General features: G+C 42.0%; 1 protein-coding gene across 1 annotated transcript in view; it reads left to right on the top strand.

Moving 5' to 3' along the window:
• The window catches only part of LOC141147033 (bile salt export pump-like), a 122,553-nt gene extending 105,960 nt beyond the window's left edge, over window positions 1-16,593 (top strand). Inside the window, exons 21-24 of the mRNA XM_073634005.1 lie at window positions 2,976-3,173; window positions 8,082-8,288; window positions 11,321-11,467; window positions 15,920-16,593. Of these exons, the coding sequence (XP_073490106.1) occupies window positions 2,976-3,173; window positions 8,082-8,288; window positions 11,321-11,467; window positions 15,920-16,120 (753 nt within the window). The 3' untranslated portion in view covers window positions 16,121-16,593. The remainder of the gene's footprint in view (window positions 1-2,975; window positions 3,174-8,081; window positions 8,289-11,320; window positions 11,468-15,919) is intronic.
• Window positions 16,594-16,793: the final 200 nt, after the last annotated feature.

Here is a 16,793-nt window from a genome sequence, read left to right as displayed (position 1 = left end):
TAAGGTGCTGGTCTACCTCTAAAATTACCCCTATATCCACCTCTAGGTGGACGGGGTGGATAATGGTTATGACCATATTCACATTGGCCATGGTATTCGGGGGTATGATTACCCAGAGGTGCATACCTATTGAGGGTGGGGACAGAATATTGCCTGGTGCACGGGTGATGATTGGAATGATTAATGTTATTTTAAGGTTTGTTTGGAACTTTATTATCTTTTTTAGTTGTGACTGTAGGGTTCGTTTGAGATGTGTTGGTCATCTGGGCTATTACATCTCAAATCTCTATTTCCCTCTCCACTGAGGAATCTTTTGATCCTGGGGGTTCTATATCTTCCTGCCATTTATAAACTTTATTGTCACTAAAATCTTTAAGATCCCTTTGATATTTTTTAAGCTTCTTTTTTTTATTTCTCCATCATATTTGGTTAAATAAGTTTGACGTTTTTTTGCTCTTTCTTGATAATCTATGTTATCTATGAATGGTACCATCCTTCCTTTCAGAACAGTGATTTTTGATTCCAATTACATATTTTTTGTTCTCCTTCTTTTGATCATAAGTTGCATGAGTTTTTGTTCACATGCATTAGAGAATTGGTACCATTCATCTAAAAGGCCTAAGTCATCTATACCATCATTAGGGCTGACATCCCATCCAAGTCTCCTAGGGGTAAGGTTTTTCTTTATGTATGTCTCTAGGGATGCTATATCCCACCATATTCTGATTTGTTTCTCCATATCGTGTTGCAATTCTTTAAAACCTTTCTCCAAATCCACATTATGACTTGAATTTTGTTGAAAACATTCTTCTATATCAAATGTCCTGCCTTTCATATAGTCAAATACATCCATGGCTGCACAGGTGAAACTAAGTTTTAAATATAAAAACATTTTTCTTAACTGAAATGGCAGAAAGTGAGGTCAGGGCTATGCTATCCAGCATCAACTTGTGCAGGAAAAGACCTCAGCCTGAAGACCTTACCCTGTTTACAGCCTCACAGAAAAGGAGAAATTGCAGATTGCTGTTTGTTTATGACGTGTTAGTAAAGGAACAACTTTTTTTTCTTCTTTTAGTCTCTACCATTAGGTTGTTTCCAATCTAGCTGGAAAGCCCACAGGGAAGGGGAAATTCTACTGAAGCTAACTTCAGTTTTGTCATTCAGTGAAGGAGAAGTAAAAGAACATTTTGTCCAAGATTTATTTTCCCAGTACTAAGCAAGCTCAGCATAAATAATGCACATATTTATTGGTTTCCCACTAGTCACTAGGTACCAAAAAAGCCCCATTTTCCTGGTAAAGGACACCTAACAATATGTGACTTTTTTGTTGTTTGGTCTTTCTGTACACACATTCTTCTGGATGCAGCTTTCCTGCAGCGATTAGTTAGAGACAATTGGTGACAAGCTGCCTATATTCCACTTCCATTAGGTTATTATTTACGGTAAGCCTACTAAGGCAGTTTTTCCAAAGTAGGCATTGGCCATACAACTGGTTCCTATCATTAGGAGAAATAGGGTCATTTCATATAAGCTTATTTATTACATTATCACATGCCATCATAGCTTAAGGACCAATTAAAACAGAAAAGTTATGTAATAAATAGGTGTTCTTAGTAGAAAGTTGCTGCTTGGACCACCAAACTATGGTTGCAACACACTGTTTTTGTTTAACCTGCAAAAGAGTTTATACAGTAATTTAGTTTTGTGACACAACCAGATCTTTGACTTATACAGAAAAAACAGGGTTTGGTGAACCCTCCCCCCCCCCCCCCCAGCCTGCTAAATGGACAGTAACCTTATGTTCACACCTATATGGTTTTTTAGTGTGTTTTGCAGTTTGCAGAAACTCAGTACAGTCCATTTAACATGGTTTCCAATGGTACACATTCACATCTATGCGTTTTTCAGCTGGCGCGTTTTTGGAAAGGGTCAGGTACTTTTTTTCCTGCAGCAGATTTCGCTTTGCGTGTAATAGATTTCAATGGACCCGCACCAAAAAACACAAGTGTTGCATTTTTTTGTGTTTTACATGCATTTTGCTTTTTTCTCCATAACAAACTGTGTATAGCTGGTTGTTAAGGAGCAGGCCAGGAAGCCAGCCGCCGCATCCTTAACAACCGATGAGTCACCAGCTGTCATTCCCTGATGCCAGCTGAATGTAGGAACAAGAATTGCTGGCAATAAAAAAAAAAGTCGTCAAAGAAATGGCGTGGGGTCCCCTCAATCCATACCAGGCTCGTTGGTCAGGAAAGGGAGGGGTCGAGCAAGCGCCCCACCTCCATCTGAACCATACCAGGCCACATGCCCTCAACACAGGCCAGAGTTGTGGGGAAGAGGCCCTTGTCCCCAATTCTGATATCTCCGAATTAACGAATTTGTCTAAATTCGTTAAAAAAAAAGGAATTCCAAACTAAACAAATTGCACATGTCTATTAGCTGGCTTAAACTAGACTGTGCAGTCAGTTCCCTGTTCTCTGCAACTTCCTTCACCCACTCACTGCCAAATGTCAAACAACGACCAGCAAATTGACAAAAAAAGTCAAGACAGATTTTGTGTGGCTCTACTTACCCTGCAGCCTTACATGTACCTTTAAAATTATCTATGATGTTTGAGAAAAGTTTTGGTTTTAGATATACTTTAAAAATATTTTTTTTTTGTAAATTTTCCTGAATTTCTCCTGAATGTGGATTTGTATGATTTGCAGAAAAGTACATAATTTAGGAAACCAAGCAAACATGATTCATGAATGATGCTTTGTAGATTAGGCAACAATGCATGCACAGTTCCAGGGGTATAAAAATCACTATCTCTATGCATAACAGTCAGATGGTGAGCCATCCTTCTTTAATATCATGTTGTATCCATAGTGCCTCAACTCATAGTAGTATCTTCAAAGAAATGTTATGCTGCAAGTAATCATGACAATTACTTTTTATGAACATTATAAAATTGTCTCAAATTGTATTCAACACAGGACAATTTCCGAGGAGACATTGAGTTTGTGGGCTGCAAATTCACCTACCCCAGTCGTCCGGTCAGTATGGTCCTGAGGGGTCTGTCAGTTGGAGTAAAGTCTGGACAAACTCTTGCATTTGTAGGGAGCAGTGGATGTGGAAAAAGTACAAGTGTTCAGTTGTTGGAGAGATTCTATGATCCAGATGAAGGGAAGGTGGTAGGTATACTGGACATCCTTTACATTCTATAGGTTGCCTAACACTATTTATTGTAATGTGTTTATACAGTATAACTTGGAGTATTAATCACTTCAATACAAAGCACTTTCCCCCCTTCCTGCCCAGGCCAATTTTCAGCTTTCAGAGCTGTCGCTGTTTAAAAGACAATTGCATGGTCATGCTATACTGTACCCAAACAAATTTTTTAATCATTTTGTTACCACAAATAGAGCTTTCTTTTGGTGGTATTTGATAACCTCTGCTGTTTTTATTTTTTGCTAAACAAATAAAAGGAGTCTGAAAATTGTGGAAAAAAAAAGGTTTTCTTAGTTTCTGTTATAAAATTTTGTAAATAAGTACATTTTCTCCTTCACTGATGGGCACTGATGAGGCTGCATTGATGGGCACTGATAAGGTGGCACTGATGAGCGCGGATGAGGTGGCACCAATGAGATGGCACTGATGAGGTGGCACCGATTATGGGTACTGATAGGCGGCACTGATAGGTGGCACTGATATGTAGCACTGATGGGCACTCATAGGCGGCACAGATGGGCACTCATAGGTGGCACTGATGGGCACTGATAGGTGACACTGATGGGTACTGAAAGGCTGCACTGATGGGTACTTATGGGTGGCACTGATAGGTGGGCACTGATGGGCATGGATGGGCACTGATAGGTGGCATTGATGGACACTGTTGAGTGGCACTGATTGACACTGATTGATGGCACTGATGGGCATCACTGATTAGGAGGCACTGGCGGGTATCACTGGTGGGCACTGATTGGCATCGTGGGTGGGCACACATTGGCATCATGTGTGGGCACACATTGCCACCCATGGCCACCAGGAATGCCATACCTGGTGGTCATCAGTGGTGGCCATCCCTGGTGGCCCTGGTGGCATCCCTGGTGGCCCCGGGTAGGTATCCGCGCGGGGACTGTGCTGCTAAACAATCAGCACAGTCCCTCCCTGTCAGGAGAACAGCCGATCAGCTCTCCTCTACTCGCGTCTGTCAGACGCGAGTGAGGAATATCAGATTTCCGGCTCTTCCTGTTTACATTGTGATCAGCCGTGATTGGACATGGCTGATCACATGTTAAATAGTCTCCATCAAAGAGTGACAGGATATCGCAACCACTTTGCCACCGTCATTCTGCTATATGGCGGGTGGCAAGTGGTTAAAGTATATTCTAAGAATGCTTTTTATGTTGGCATATGCAAAGGCAGCATTACCATTAAAAAATATGCATCAAGAGTAAAATGTTTTATAACTAATTTGTAAAGCACTGCACAAACTGTCGACGCAATATACATCCTGTATAATAACAATAACAACTGCATAAAAGACCACCCCTTTCTTGGGCTAGTTCTGTCTAATTCTGTCTAGCATAAAAAAACATCTTTGCCATTCTGATCTTCCCTCCAACCACTTGGCATATTATTTTATATATACTGTGATTCTGTACTTGACAAATATGCTGCAGAAATCTCCCTCCACTGATTCTGGCTGCAACCATTTTAACTGTGGGCAGCTGAAGCTGCTGACTGTTCACTTTCTGGCTTTACACAGACACACAGAGGCACACCTCCATCTCTGCAACTTTCTTTGGCCCTCTTATGACTCATCTTTCCTCCCTTCCTGGCAAACTCTCACGAGAATGAGAGAGAGCTGTGCATGATGTCATAAGCCTAGGCTTTTTTACCAGACAAGAAACAGGAAGTGGGCAGTATAAGGTATTTACTGGCAGAAAAAAATGTTTTACTATCCAAAGTTAAAACGACAAGGGCAGAAATTTTAATAGATGGAAAGATGAAAAAAATGACTGAAGTTCCGCTTTAATGGGCATATTAGAGACTTTTGTCTGAGCCAAGTGAGATTCAGCTATTTATCTGTGCAAATGGTGGCTTGGTCTTTAATTAGTCAAAAGGTAATTTTGCTTTATGTCAGTTTGAATGATAGACAGGAATAATCAGCAAGACACCCTCAGGTGGCCAGGAAAAGCAACAGAAGTCAGCAAAAGGTTTTTAACATAACCCTTTGCTAGCTTCCCCAGGAACAGTTTGTTAGTCAAGAGGGCCATGGTACACTACGGTCCATGGGCCTGAGAATCATTACTAGGTCCTGCCAAATACAGCTGGATTTGGTGATAATTTCTGCAACACTTATCAATTGAAACATCTGTGAATGATACAGCTGCTGTTTAGGGGGTTACAACTACGTGGATTTTAGCTCCTCTTTTAAGGTTCATTGAACTACTGAAATTTTCAATTTTATATGGCTTACTCATTAAACCTGAACAGCTAATCAAAATTTACTTTACTGAAGCCAAAAATACAAAATGGAACCTGAATGATTGATAGAATTATAACTGTTTATTAATGAGTAAGCCTGTGCAGATGTAGCACCCACTTTGCTAGGCTGCTAGGTTTGGCTAGGTTCTTTTCACTGGAGGAGAGGTTCCCAACCAGGAGGGCTTCCAGCCTTCCTGGCCATCTTGTTGAGGATCCAGCCTGCTCATTGAGGTCACATCTGTGCTCGTCTGGGGGCTTATCTTTCTACCTTGAAAGACAAGAGAGGGGTGTCACTAAGGATCTTATCTGGGACTTCTTCAGGGGAGTCTGCCTGCTGGAGTCTGAATGAGACACCAAAACCATAAGGACAATGTAAGTACTGCTCATAGAGAGAGTGGGATCCTTGTGACTGTTACAGCAGTTAACCTTCACCACACTCAGGCGTGGGACATTCTTAAGGATGTACCAGTGCTGCCCACTTCATGTCCTAATACTTTGAGGTCTGTGTTAAGAAGTTGCTGCTAGATAGTGTCCTTTCATTTCTTGGTCAGTGTTCTGGAGCATCCCACAGCTCCCGAAACCCTGTCCAAGTTGATCAGTAATAAACTTTTAAAAAAGGCACCCCTGTTTTCTGAGCCAGAAGAGTGAAAGCTGCTGTTTGCCTGGCTGTGCTGCACTAGCAGGAAGAGAACCTGGGACACAAATCAGGGGCCCATGCGGGGGGTAGCACTAGACAAACAACAAAGGTGAAATAACATATTCACTTCAAATTATTTTTGGTATACAGTACTTTGAAAAAGTATTCACACCCCTTGAAATGTTCCACATTTTGTCATGTAACAACCAAAAACTTAAATGTATTTTAATGTGATTTTATGTGATCGACCAACACAATGTGGTACATAATTGTGAAGTGGAAGGAAAATGATAAATGGTTTTCAAAATGTTGTACAAATAAAGATCTGAAAAGCGTGGCGTGCATTTGTATTCAGACCCCTTTACTCTGATACCCATAACTAAAATCTAGTGGAACCAATTGCATTCATAAGTCACCTAATTAGTAAATAGAATTAGTAATAGTAATTTAATCTCAGTATTAATACAGATGTTCTGTGAAGTCCTCAGAGGTTTGTTAGAGATCCTTATTGAACAAACAGCATCATTAAAGCCAAGGAACACACCAGACAGGTCAGGGATAAAGTTGCGAAGAAGTTTAAAGCAGGGTTAGGTTAAAAAAATATCCCAAGCTTTGAACATCTCATGGAGCACTGTTCAATCCATCATCCGAAAATGGAAAGAGTATGGCAAAACTGCAAACTTACCAAGACATGGCCCTCCATCTAAACTGGCAGACCGGCAAGGAGAGCATTAATCAGAGAAGCAGCCAAGAGGCCCATTGTAACTCTGGAGGAGCTGCAGAGATCCACAGCTCAGGTGGGAGAATCTGTCCACAGGACAACTATTAGTTGTGCACTCCACAAATCTGGCCTTTATGGAAGAGTGGCAAGAAGAAAGCCATTGTTGAAAGAAAGCCACAAGAAGTCCGGTTTGCAGTTTGCGAGAAATCATGTGGGGGACACAGCAAACATGCGGAAGAAGTTGTGTTGGTCAGATGAGACCAAAATATAACTTTTTGATCTAAAAGCAAAACGCTGTGGCAGAAATCTAACACTGCACATTTCCCTAAAAACACCATCCCCACCATGGTGGCAGCATCATGTTGTGGGGATGCTTTTCTTCACCAGGGACAGGCTAGCTAGTCAGAGTTGATGGGAAGATGGATGGAGCCAAATACAGGGCAATCTTAGAAGAAAACCTGTTAAAGTCTGCAAAAGACTTGAGAATGTGGCGGAGGTTCACCTTCCAGTAGGACATTGACCATAAACATACAGCCAGCGCTACAATGGAATGGTTTAGATCAAAGCATATTCATGTGTTAGAATGGCCCAGTCAAAGTCCAGACCTAAATCCAATTGAGAATCTGTGGCAAGACGCTCTACATCCAATGTAGAGCGTCCCTACAATCCGACAGAGCGGATTTTGGAATGGGCAAAAATGTCACTGTGATCAGTTATGACACCAGCCATTGGATGGTTTGACAGTTTGGTTGAAAGCACATCGAATGTGACAGTTACATTCACGGCACTTTCCCGGAAATGTAACAATTTTTTTTAAACTGTTAAATCTATAGGTTTACTTCCGCTTTGAGGCTGTCAGCAGATCAGCCTCCACAAACTCAGCAGTGCCTAACCGTGCCTAAAAATTGAGAGAAGCTGAGCCTGTGCAGAGCAGGGTGAGAGTATAAATGGATTTTGAACAGTATAGGCACTTCATGTTTCACATAGCTATACCTGCAAAAAGGGCCAGCCTGAGAAGATCTAGCAGAACTTTATTTTCTGTCTAAAGTTCCATTATAATAAACATTTAACAGTTTCGCATTCTTCCATCGGTGACTTCCATGTACATCTCTGCATTCAATCTCATATCTTGGAGCTTGTAATGAAGTGGATACTGAAAGATTGAAGATCTGGTCCAGAAGCAAATATACTATATAAGTGTGATGACTTCACTTCATGTCTTTGTATTGATCTATCTATTGATATTTTCAGCTCGTGGATGGCCATGATACTTTAAAAGTAAACATGTCATTTTTAAGAAGCAAAATTGGCATTGTGTCCCAGGAGCCAGTGCTGTTTGAAGGTAGCATTGCAGACAACATCAAGTACGGTGACAACTCCCGAGAGATCTCAATGGAGGAGGTGATTACAGCTGCCAAGAAGGCCCAATTACATGACTTTGTCCTGTCACTGCCAGATGTAAGTGTGCCTAATATAAATCAAATTAATATCACAAGCCTTAAAGGGGATCTATAAATATTATAGGAATAATCTCCTCACTAGCTTTCAAAAATTATATATAGATTTGAGAGGATGGTAGATTTTACAGGCACAATCCAACCACACTCTGGCCAAACAGTGATCAGATTGTTACAGAGCACTCTGTTATTTTATACTTGGCATGCCCTAGAACAGTGATGGCAAACCTTGGCACCCCAGATGTTTTGGAACTACATTTCCCATGATGCTCATGCACTCTGCAGTGTAGTTGAGCCTCATGGGAAATGTAGTTCCAAAACATCTGGGGTGCCAAGATTTGCCATCACTGCCCTAGAAGGTTGTGCCAAAACCACCTATATCATCGGTTATAAGACATATCCCACTGTGCCAGCAAATGAAGCATGGACTGAATAAATACTTCACACTCCAGAAAATATCACTCTTGGGTGGTCTTAAAGCGATACTAAAGTCTCATTTTTTTTTTCTTTAAAAATAACAAACATGTTATACTTACCTGCTCTGTGCAGTTGGTTTTGCACAGATCAGCCCAGATCCTCCTCTTCTCGGGTCTCTTGACGGCGCTCCTGGCCCCTCCCTTCTGTCGAGTGCCCCCACAGCAAGCAGCTTGCTATGGAGGCACCCGAGCCGCAGCTGTGTGTGTCCATTCAGACATGGTTCGGCCCCACCCCCTCTCTCTCCTCATTGGCCAACTGACTTCACTGCTGTGCCAATCAGGAGGGAGAGTCCCAGACAGCCGAGGCTCTCATGCACATCGCTAGATCGAGATGGGGCTCAGGTAAGTATTATGCCCTGTACACACGGTCGGAATTTAAAGGATCGGATTTTGTTGTCGGAAAATTTTATATCCAGCTCTCAAACTTTGTGTGTCGGAAAATCCGATGGAAAAAGTCCGATGGAGCCTACACACAGTCGGAATTTCCGACAACAAGCTCCGATCGCACATATTCTGTCGGAAAGTCCGACCGTGTGTACAGGGCATTAGGGGGGCTGCTGCACACTGAAGGTTTTTTAGCTTAATGCATAGAATGCATTAAGCTAAAAAACCTTCTGCCTTTAGAACCACTTTAACCTTCAAATACAAACGTCTCTCCTCACAGTGAACCTTGCGCTGCAGTGCAAGGGCCGCTTATAATTTCTGGGCCACCTCTCTCTGTAAAAATTGCTAGCTTATACTATAAGTATATATGTCTATAAGGTACTTGTAAAAATTGATTGAATTGATTTATACTTACCTTACTCTTTTTCATTGCTGGGTATTAGGCCACCATCCTTCTGGGAATATTATTGGGGAACACTGTGTACCCTAAATATCATGAAAAGACACTCTATTCCATTGCAAGAGTGTCTTTATTCCCCAGGACGCAATGTGAAATCATCCATGCCTAGATGCTGCGGGGTGTGGGGAATGGATCCAAACTATATTTTTACAGGTCCCTTTTAGCCATGGTATAAGGTAGATATTTTTACAGGGGAAGGGGACCTGGACAGAGACCCTAATGCCGCGTACACATGATCGGACTTTCTGGCATACTTGGTCCGGCAGACTTTCTGATAGACTTTGTCCGCCAGGTGCGCCGGATTTAAAAATGGACTTAAAAACGGACAGACTTGCCCACACATGACCGGACTTTCCGGCGGGCTAAGTCCGCCCGTCTTTCCAACGGACTTTCGCCGGAGTTACGGTGGACTTTCAGAATGAACGGACTTGCCCACACATGGACAAGTCAGTTCATTTTGAACGTGACTCAGGTACGACAGGACTAGAAAAGGAAGTCAATCTTGCCACTTTTATCAGCCCCGCAGAGCGCCCCCTCCCCAAAGCACCCACCCCCCATGTTGAGGGCATGCAGCCTGGTATGGTTCAGGAGGGGGGGGGGGCGCTCGCCCATTCCCACCCCCTTTCCTGACCGGCCGGGCTGTGTGCTCGGATCGGGGTCTGGTATGGATTCTAGGGGGGACCCTGTTTTTTGGGCGTAGGGGGTTCCCTTTAAAATCCATACCAGACCTAAGGGCCTGGTATGAGCCGCGCTCGCCGCAATAGGAAAATTTGTTTTCCTATTGCAGCGAGCGCGAAATGCAATACCCTGCCCTCGCGTCGTATCTGGTCTGTTGGACCACCATACAGACGAGCGGGCTTTCCGTCGGACCAGCACACAGACGAGCGGACTTTCCGTCAGAAACTGAGTCCGACGGAAAGATTTAAAACATGTTTCAAATCTAGATCCGGCAGACTTTTGGGAAACAGTCAGCCGGAAAAGTCCGCTGGAGCCTCCACACGGTCGGATTGTATGCCGGAAAGTCCGCTCGTGTGTACGCGGCATTAGTTCTACTTTAAAGTGGTTGAAAACCCTCACATATAACCAGTGAAGTGATACACACAAATGAAACAAGTTCTTCTATAGTAAGTAAGTTGTACTTATCTATCTGTAGCCGTCTGTCCTCTACAGCCATTCATAGTCTACAATTTACACGGGATCTTTCAGTTCTGAAAAGCAGAGGGCAAGGATCTGAAGTCTCACAGTGCAGATCTCAGTGAGGACAGCTCTAAGCCCTGAATGGAGGGAAGGGACACACTCCCCTTCTCACAGTATGCGGAGAACAGAGCTGTGGCTGCCAATCACAGGCTGTGTACTGGAGCTCTCCTCCTATTTTTATCTATCGGTGTCAGAAAAACCTGTCAGAAGTGACAGGTAACAGAGGAAGGAAGCAGCAGAGATACAGTAAATCACACTCAGTGCTTTGGATAGAGGCAAGTACACAGTATAGAAAGATATTCTTTTTTCATATTTAATGTCTCAGGTTTACAACCACTTTCAATTATAACAAAAAGACTTTATTCTCATTGTATATGTAGTACACTAACTTGCAGTACCTTAGCCATTAGTTTTATCTAGACATAACTGTTCCTTTCATCAGGACTTTATTGATGGTCAGTTTAACACCATAGTGTTAAGATTTTTACTTGACTAACTATTGTCTTTTTATGTTAGAAATATGAAACTAATGTGGGAATCCAGGGATCCCAGCTCTCCCGAGGGCAGAAGCAGCGGATTGCAATAGCCAGGGCAATAGTCAGGGATCCTAAAATATTACTGCTGGATGAAGCTACATCAGCCTTAGACACAGAAAGTGAAAAGGTTTGTAACCTAAAATGTAGTAAAGAGAAATTACAGAATATTTTAAGTATAAATCTGGTAGACTTTATATATGGTTAATGTACTATTGTGTTTCTTTCATATAAAATAGGACTTCATTTTTGAATTTACATCACACTTGACATACATAACACGTGATGTGTCTAAAAAACACACACATACAGTGTTTTATTGTTCTACCGTAATTCTGTTTTGCCAGTCCCTACTGTATTTAATACATCTCTCCACTGACCTGCCTCCCCAGTCTGCTAATTGGACAATGAAAGAGTATTGCTACATTTATAAACCTTTTCAGGCCATCCTTCTGCTTACTCCATTCTCCAGTCAGGATGCTCCCAGTAGTAGACTGACAATTGAGCTGTCCATCCCTGTTCATATCCTACCTAATAGGGTACTGCAAGGAGATAATATACAGTGCTGTGAAAAAGTATTTGCCCCTTCCTGATTTTTTTTTTTTTTTGCATATTTCTAACACTTAAATGATTCAGATCATCAAACAAATTGTAATATTACACAAAGATATTCCAAGTAAATCCAAGATGCAGTTTTTAAATTATTATTTCATTTATTAAGGGAACAAAAAAGCTGTTCAAACCTGTCTGGCCCTATGTAAAAAAGTAATTGCCCCCTCCCAAGCTGAATCACAAATTAACTGTGATTAACCACAAAGCTGAGTTAAATTTCACTTGCCACACCTAGGCCTGATTACTGCCAGACCTGTTGAATCAAAAAATCACTCAAATAAAGCTGGCTGACAAGGTGAAGCACGCTAAAAGATCTCAAAAAGCAACACATCATGCCGTGATCTAAATAAATTCAAGAACAGATGAGAAACAAAGTCATTGACATGTATCAGTCTGGAAAGGATTACAAAGCCATTTCTAAGGCTTCGGGACGCCAGTGAACCACGGTGAGAGCCATTATCCACAAATGGAGAAAAGTTGGAGCAGTGGTGAACCTTACCAGGAGTGGTCGGCCTACAAAAATGACTCCAAGAGCACAACGATGACTCATCCAGGAGGTCATAAAAGAACTCATCTAAAGAACTGAAGGCCTCACATGCCTCAGGTAAGATCAGTGTCCATGATTCAACAATAAGAAAGAGACTGGGCAAAAATGGCATTCATGGGAGAGTTGCAAGGCCAAAGCTACTGCTGACCAAGAAAAACACAAAGGCTCATCTCACATTTACCAAAAAAACATCTTGATTATCCCCAAGACTTTTAGGCAAATATTCTGTGGACTGATGAGTCAAAAATGTAACGTTTTGGAAGGTGTGCGTCCCGTTACATCTGGCATAAAACTAATACAGCATTTCATCAAGAACATCATACCAACAGTCAGGCATGGTGGTGGTAGCGTCATGGTCTGGGGCTGCTTTGCAGCTTCAGGACCTGGATGACTTACCATAATTGATGGAACCATGAATTCTGAGCTCTACCAGAAAATCCTAAAGGAGAATGTCCGGCCATCAGTTCGTGACCTCAAGCTCAAGTTTGGGCAATGATCCGAAGCACAACGGCAAGTCCACCTCCAAATGGTTCAAACAAAGCAAAATTTAGGTTTTGGAGTGGCCTAGTCAAAGCCCGGACTTAAATCCAATTGAGATGCTGTATCATGACCTTACACAGGCCGTTCATGCTGGAAAACCCTCCAATGTGGCTGAATTAAAACAATTCTGCAAAGAAGAGTGGGCCCAAATTGCTCCACAGCAATGTGAAAGACTCATTGCCAGTTATTGCAAATTTTTGATTGCAGTTGATGCCGCCAAGGGTGGCACAATCAGTTATTAGTTATTTAGGGGGCAATTAATTTTTTTACATAAAGCCAGGCAGGTTTGGACAGCCTTTTTGCCTTAATAACACCATCATTTAAAAACTGCATTTTGTATTTACTGGGGTTATCTTTGTGTAATAATGAAAATTTGTTTGATGATCTCAGTCGATTAAGTTTGACAAATATGCAAAAAAATTAAAAATCAGAAAGGGGGTAAATACTTTTTCACAGCATTGTAAATACAGATTTAGATACTTATAGTAGCTGTATATTAAATACGTTCAAAGATTTATTTTTAGGGAATACATAACTAGAAAGCATTGTGGTGGTGGGGGGGGATAGCTGCCTGGAATTTCACTTTAAAGGTCCACTGTATCCATCATTTTTCAAATTTTTTATTAACTGGATTATGTAAAAAGGGTTTTAATAATAATGATGGATTAGATATATAGAAGTTTCAGTAGAATATTAGAATAGAAGGCAAAACTATCATTCCATTTGTACAGAAAAGTGATATTACTGTCAAATATCTTTAATTTCAGCATAAGTTTAAGGACTTACACTATATTGTCAAAAGTATTGGGACGCCTGCCTTTACACACACACACACATGAACTTCAATGGCATTCCAGTCTTAATCCCTAGGGTTCAATACTGCATTGGCCCACCCTTTGCAGCTATAAAAGCTTCAACTCCTCTGGGAAGGCTTTCCACAAGGTTTAGGAATGTGTCTATGGAAATGTTTGACCATTCTTCCAGAAGCGAATTTGTTAGGTCAGGCACTGATGTTGGACGAGAAGGCCTGGCTTGCAGTCTCTGCTCTAATTCATCCCAAAGGTGTTCTATTGGGTTGAGGTCAGGACTCTGTGCAGGCCAGTCAAGTTCTTCCACCCCAAACTCGCTCATCGGTGTCTTTATGGACCTTGCTTTGTGCACTGGTTCACAGTCATGTTGGAACAGGAAGGGGCCATCCCCAAACTGTTCTCACAAAGTTGGGAGCATGAAATTGTCAAATGTCTTGGTATGCTGACGCCTTAAACGTTCCCTTCACTGGAATTAAGGGGCCAAGCCCAACCCCTGAAAAACAACCCCACACCATAATCCCCCCTCCACCAAATGATTTGGACCAATGCACAAAGCAAGATCCTTAAAGACATGGATGAGCGAGTTTGGGGAGTGAGTTTGACTGGCCTACATAGAGTCCTGACCTCAACCCGATAGAACACCTTTGGGATGAATTAGACCGGAGAAATCAAGCCAGGCCTTCTCGTCCAACATCAGTGCCTGAGCCCACAAATGTGCTTCTGGAAGAATGGTCAAAAATTTCCATAGACACACTCCTAAACCTCCTAAACCTAGTGGGTAGCCTTTCCAGAAGAGTTGAAGCTGTTTTAGCTGTAAAGGGTAGGCCAACTCAATATTGAACCCCAAGGACTAAGACTGGGATGCCATTAAAGCGGTAGTAAACCACTGGGTGAGTTTTTATTTTTTCTGACCTGCAAGGTAATATCATAATGTGCTAGTATGCATCGCATACATCGCATCGCATACTAGCACATTGTGTAACAATTACCTGAAGACAAAACAACTTCTATTTTCATCCTTCTTCCTTCCAGCTGTGTTACTGGCCGGAGCCGCAATGACATCACTCAAGCACATTCACAGGGAGCCGCGGTTTACAGCACAGAACTCTGAAGGAACGGCCCAGGTGGCCGTTCCTTCAGAGCGCATGCGCTGATGGTGTCATCGGCTGCTTATACAGTAAATATCTCCTAAACGGTGCACAATTAGGAGATATTTACAATATCTATAGGTAAGCCTTATTATAAGCTTGCCTGTAGATACAAGTCAGAGATGAGAGTTTACTCCCACTTTTAAGTTCATGTGCGTGTAAAGGCAGAAGTCACAATACTTTTGACAATATAGTGTATATACTTTAGAATTCTCCTGCAAAACATGCATTATACCTTTTTTTTAATTTATCAATAGCATAGTGGTGGCTTGCTAAAAAAAAAACCGGTGTGCATTTTTGGATTCCTGATTACTTTAACCGAACCTTTATGCCATGTACACACGACCAGACTTTTCGTCGGACGGAACTCCGAAGGACTTTTCGACAGAGTTCCAACGAATCGGACTTGCCTACACACGATCACACGAAAATCCGATAGTTTTGAACATGATGACAAACGACCGGACTAAAATAAGGAAGTTCATAGCCAGTAGCCAATAGCTGCCCTAGCGTCAGTTTTTGTCCGTCGGATTAACATACAGACGAACGGGTTTTGCGACCGGACACGAGTCCATCGGAAAGATTTGAAACATGTTCCAAATCTAAAGTCCATCTGATTTTGACAGAAAAGGTCCGATGAAGCCCACACACGATCGAATTGTCCTCCGGATTTGTTCCGTCAGACCAGTCCGGTCGAAAAGTCTGGCCGTGTGTACACGGCATTAGTTTACCATAATAGAATTTTACTTTTCTCATCAGATGATAAAAAGTCTTTTGTGAAAAGAAGTTTCCAGAAAATATGTTTAGGTTATATCTTAAAAAAATGGCGTTGCAAGCCAGTAAATGTTATTTATAAGTAGAAATTCCTTTGATATGTTTGCCATTAATTGATCAATTTTATAACATGGATTTTTTTTTTCCTTTAGACTGTGCAGGAAGCGCTTGATGAAGCTAGACAAGGCAGGACCTGCATTGCTATTGCACACCGCTTGACCACTATTCAAAACAGTGACATCATAGCGGTAATGTCCCAAGGCGTCATTATAGAAAAGGGGAATCATGAAGAGCTGATGTCTCGGAGAGGTGCCTATTATAAATTAGTAACTACTGGAGCACCTTTAAGTTAGAGGCTTGTTTATGTGCAAACCCTTTGTGTTTTATCAGATCTATGTCCACCGATTGTATATTTATGCGATCCCTAAAACCATGTGCCTGAGATCACATAAAGACCTGTATTGTGTATTTCCTTTGATGTATCTCCTTCCACAGCTCTTCATGACCAGTTTTGTTAAGACGATGTATTCATCTTGACAGTCAATATAGTGAACAACACTAGCAAAAATACATTTAAATAGTAGATCGCCAGATGACATGCTAAAGTCTATATAGTCAGGAAGATTTAGCTTAGGCTGAACAACATCTACCCTAATATGAGTGGCTGCTTTTATTCTGCCAAGACTCACCAGCTGCTATATTTGCTTATTTTGCCCCAGTAAGGAACCTAGTACTTATTGCCAGTGGCGGCTGGTGGGTTTTTTGAAGAGCTCCCCCCCCCCCAGGCCGCCAGTTGTATGGCACTAACCACCCCCCCGCGCACCACTAACACACTCCCCCACCACCACCCGCTGTTCTTACCTTGGATGCTGGTGGTGAGAGCATGGTGGGCTCGGGGAAAGCTGCTTCAGGTTCCTCTCCTGGAGCAGCTTCCGTGCTGTCTACTCTCTCCCGGCGCTAGGCATCCAATAGGATCGCCAGACATTTTGGCCAATTGGGAAACAGGTAAACAGGTTTCATACCGAT

Source organism: Aquarana catesbeiana, linkage group LG06, assembly GCF_042186555.1.
Source record: "Aquarana catesbeiana isolate 2022-GZ linkage group LG06, ASM4218655v1, whole genome shotgun sequence".
Classification (NCBI taxonomy): Eukaryota; Metazoa; Chordata; class Amphibia; order Anura; family Ranidae; genus Aquarana; species Aquarana catesbeiana.
This window is presented reverse-complemented; position numbering and strand designations above follow the sequence as displayed.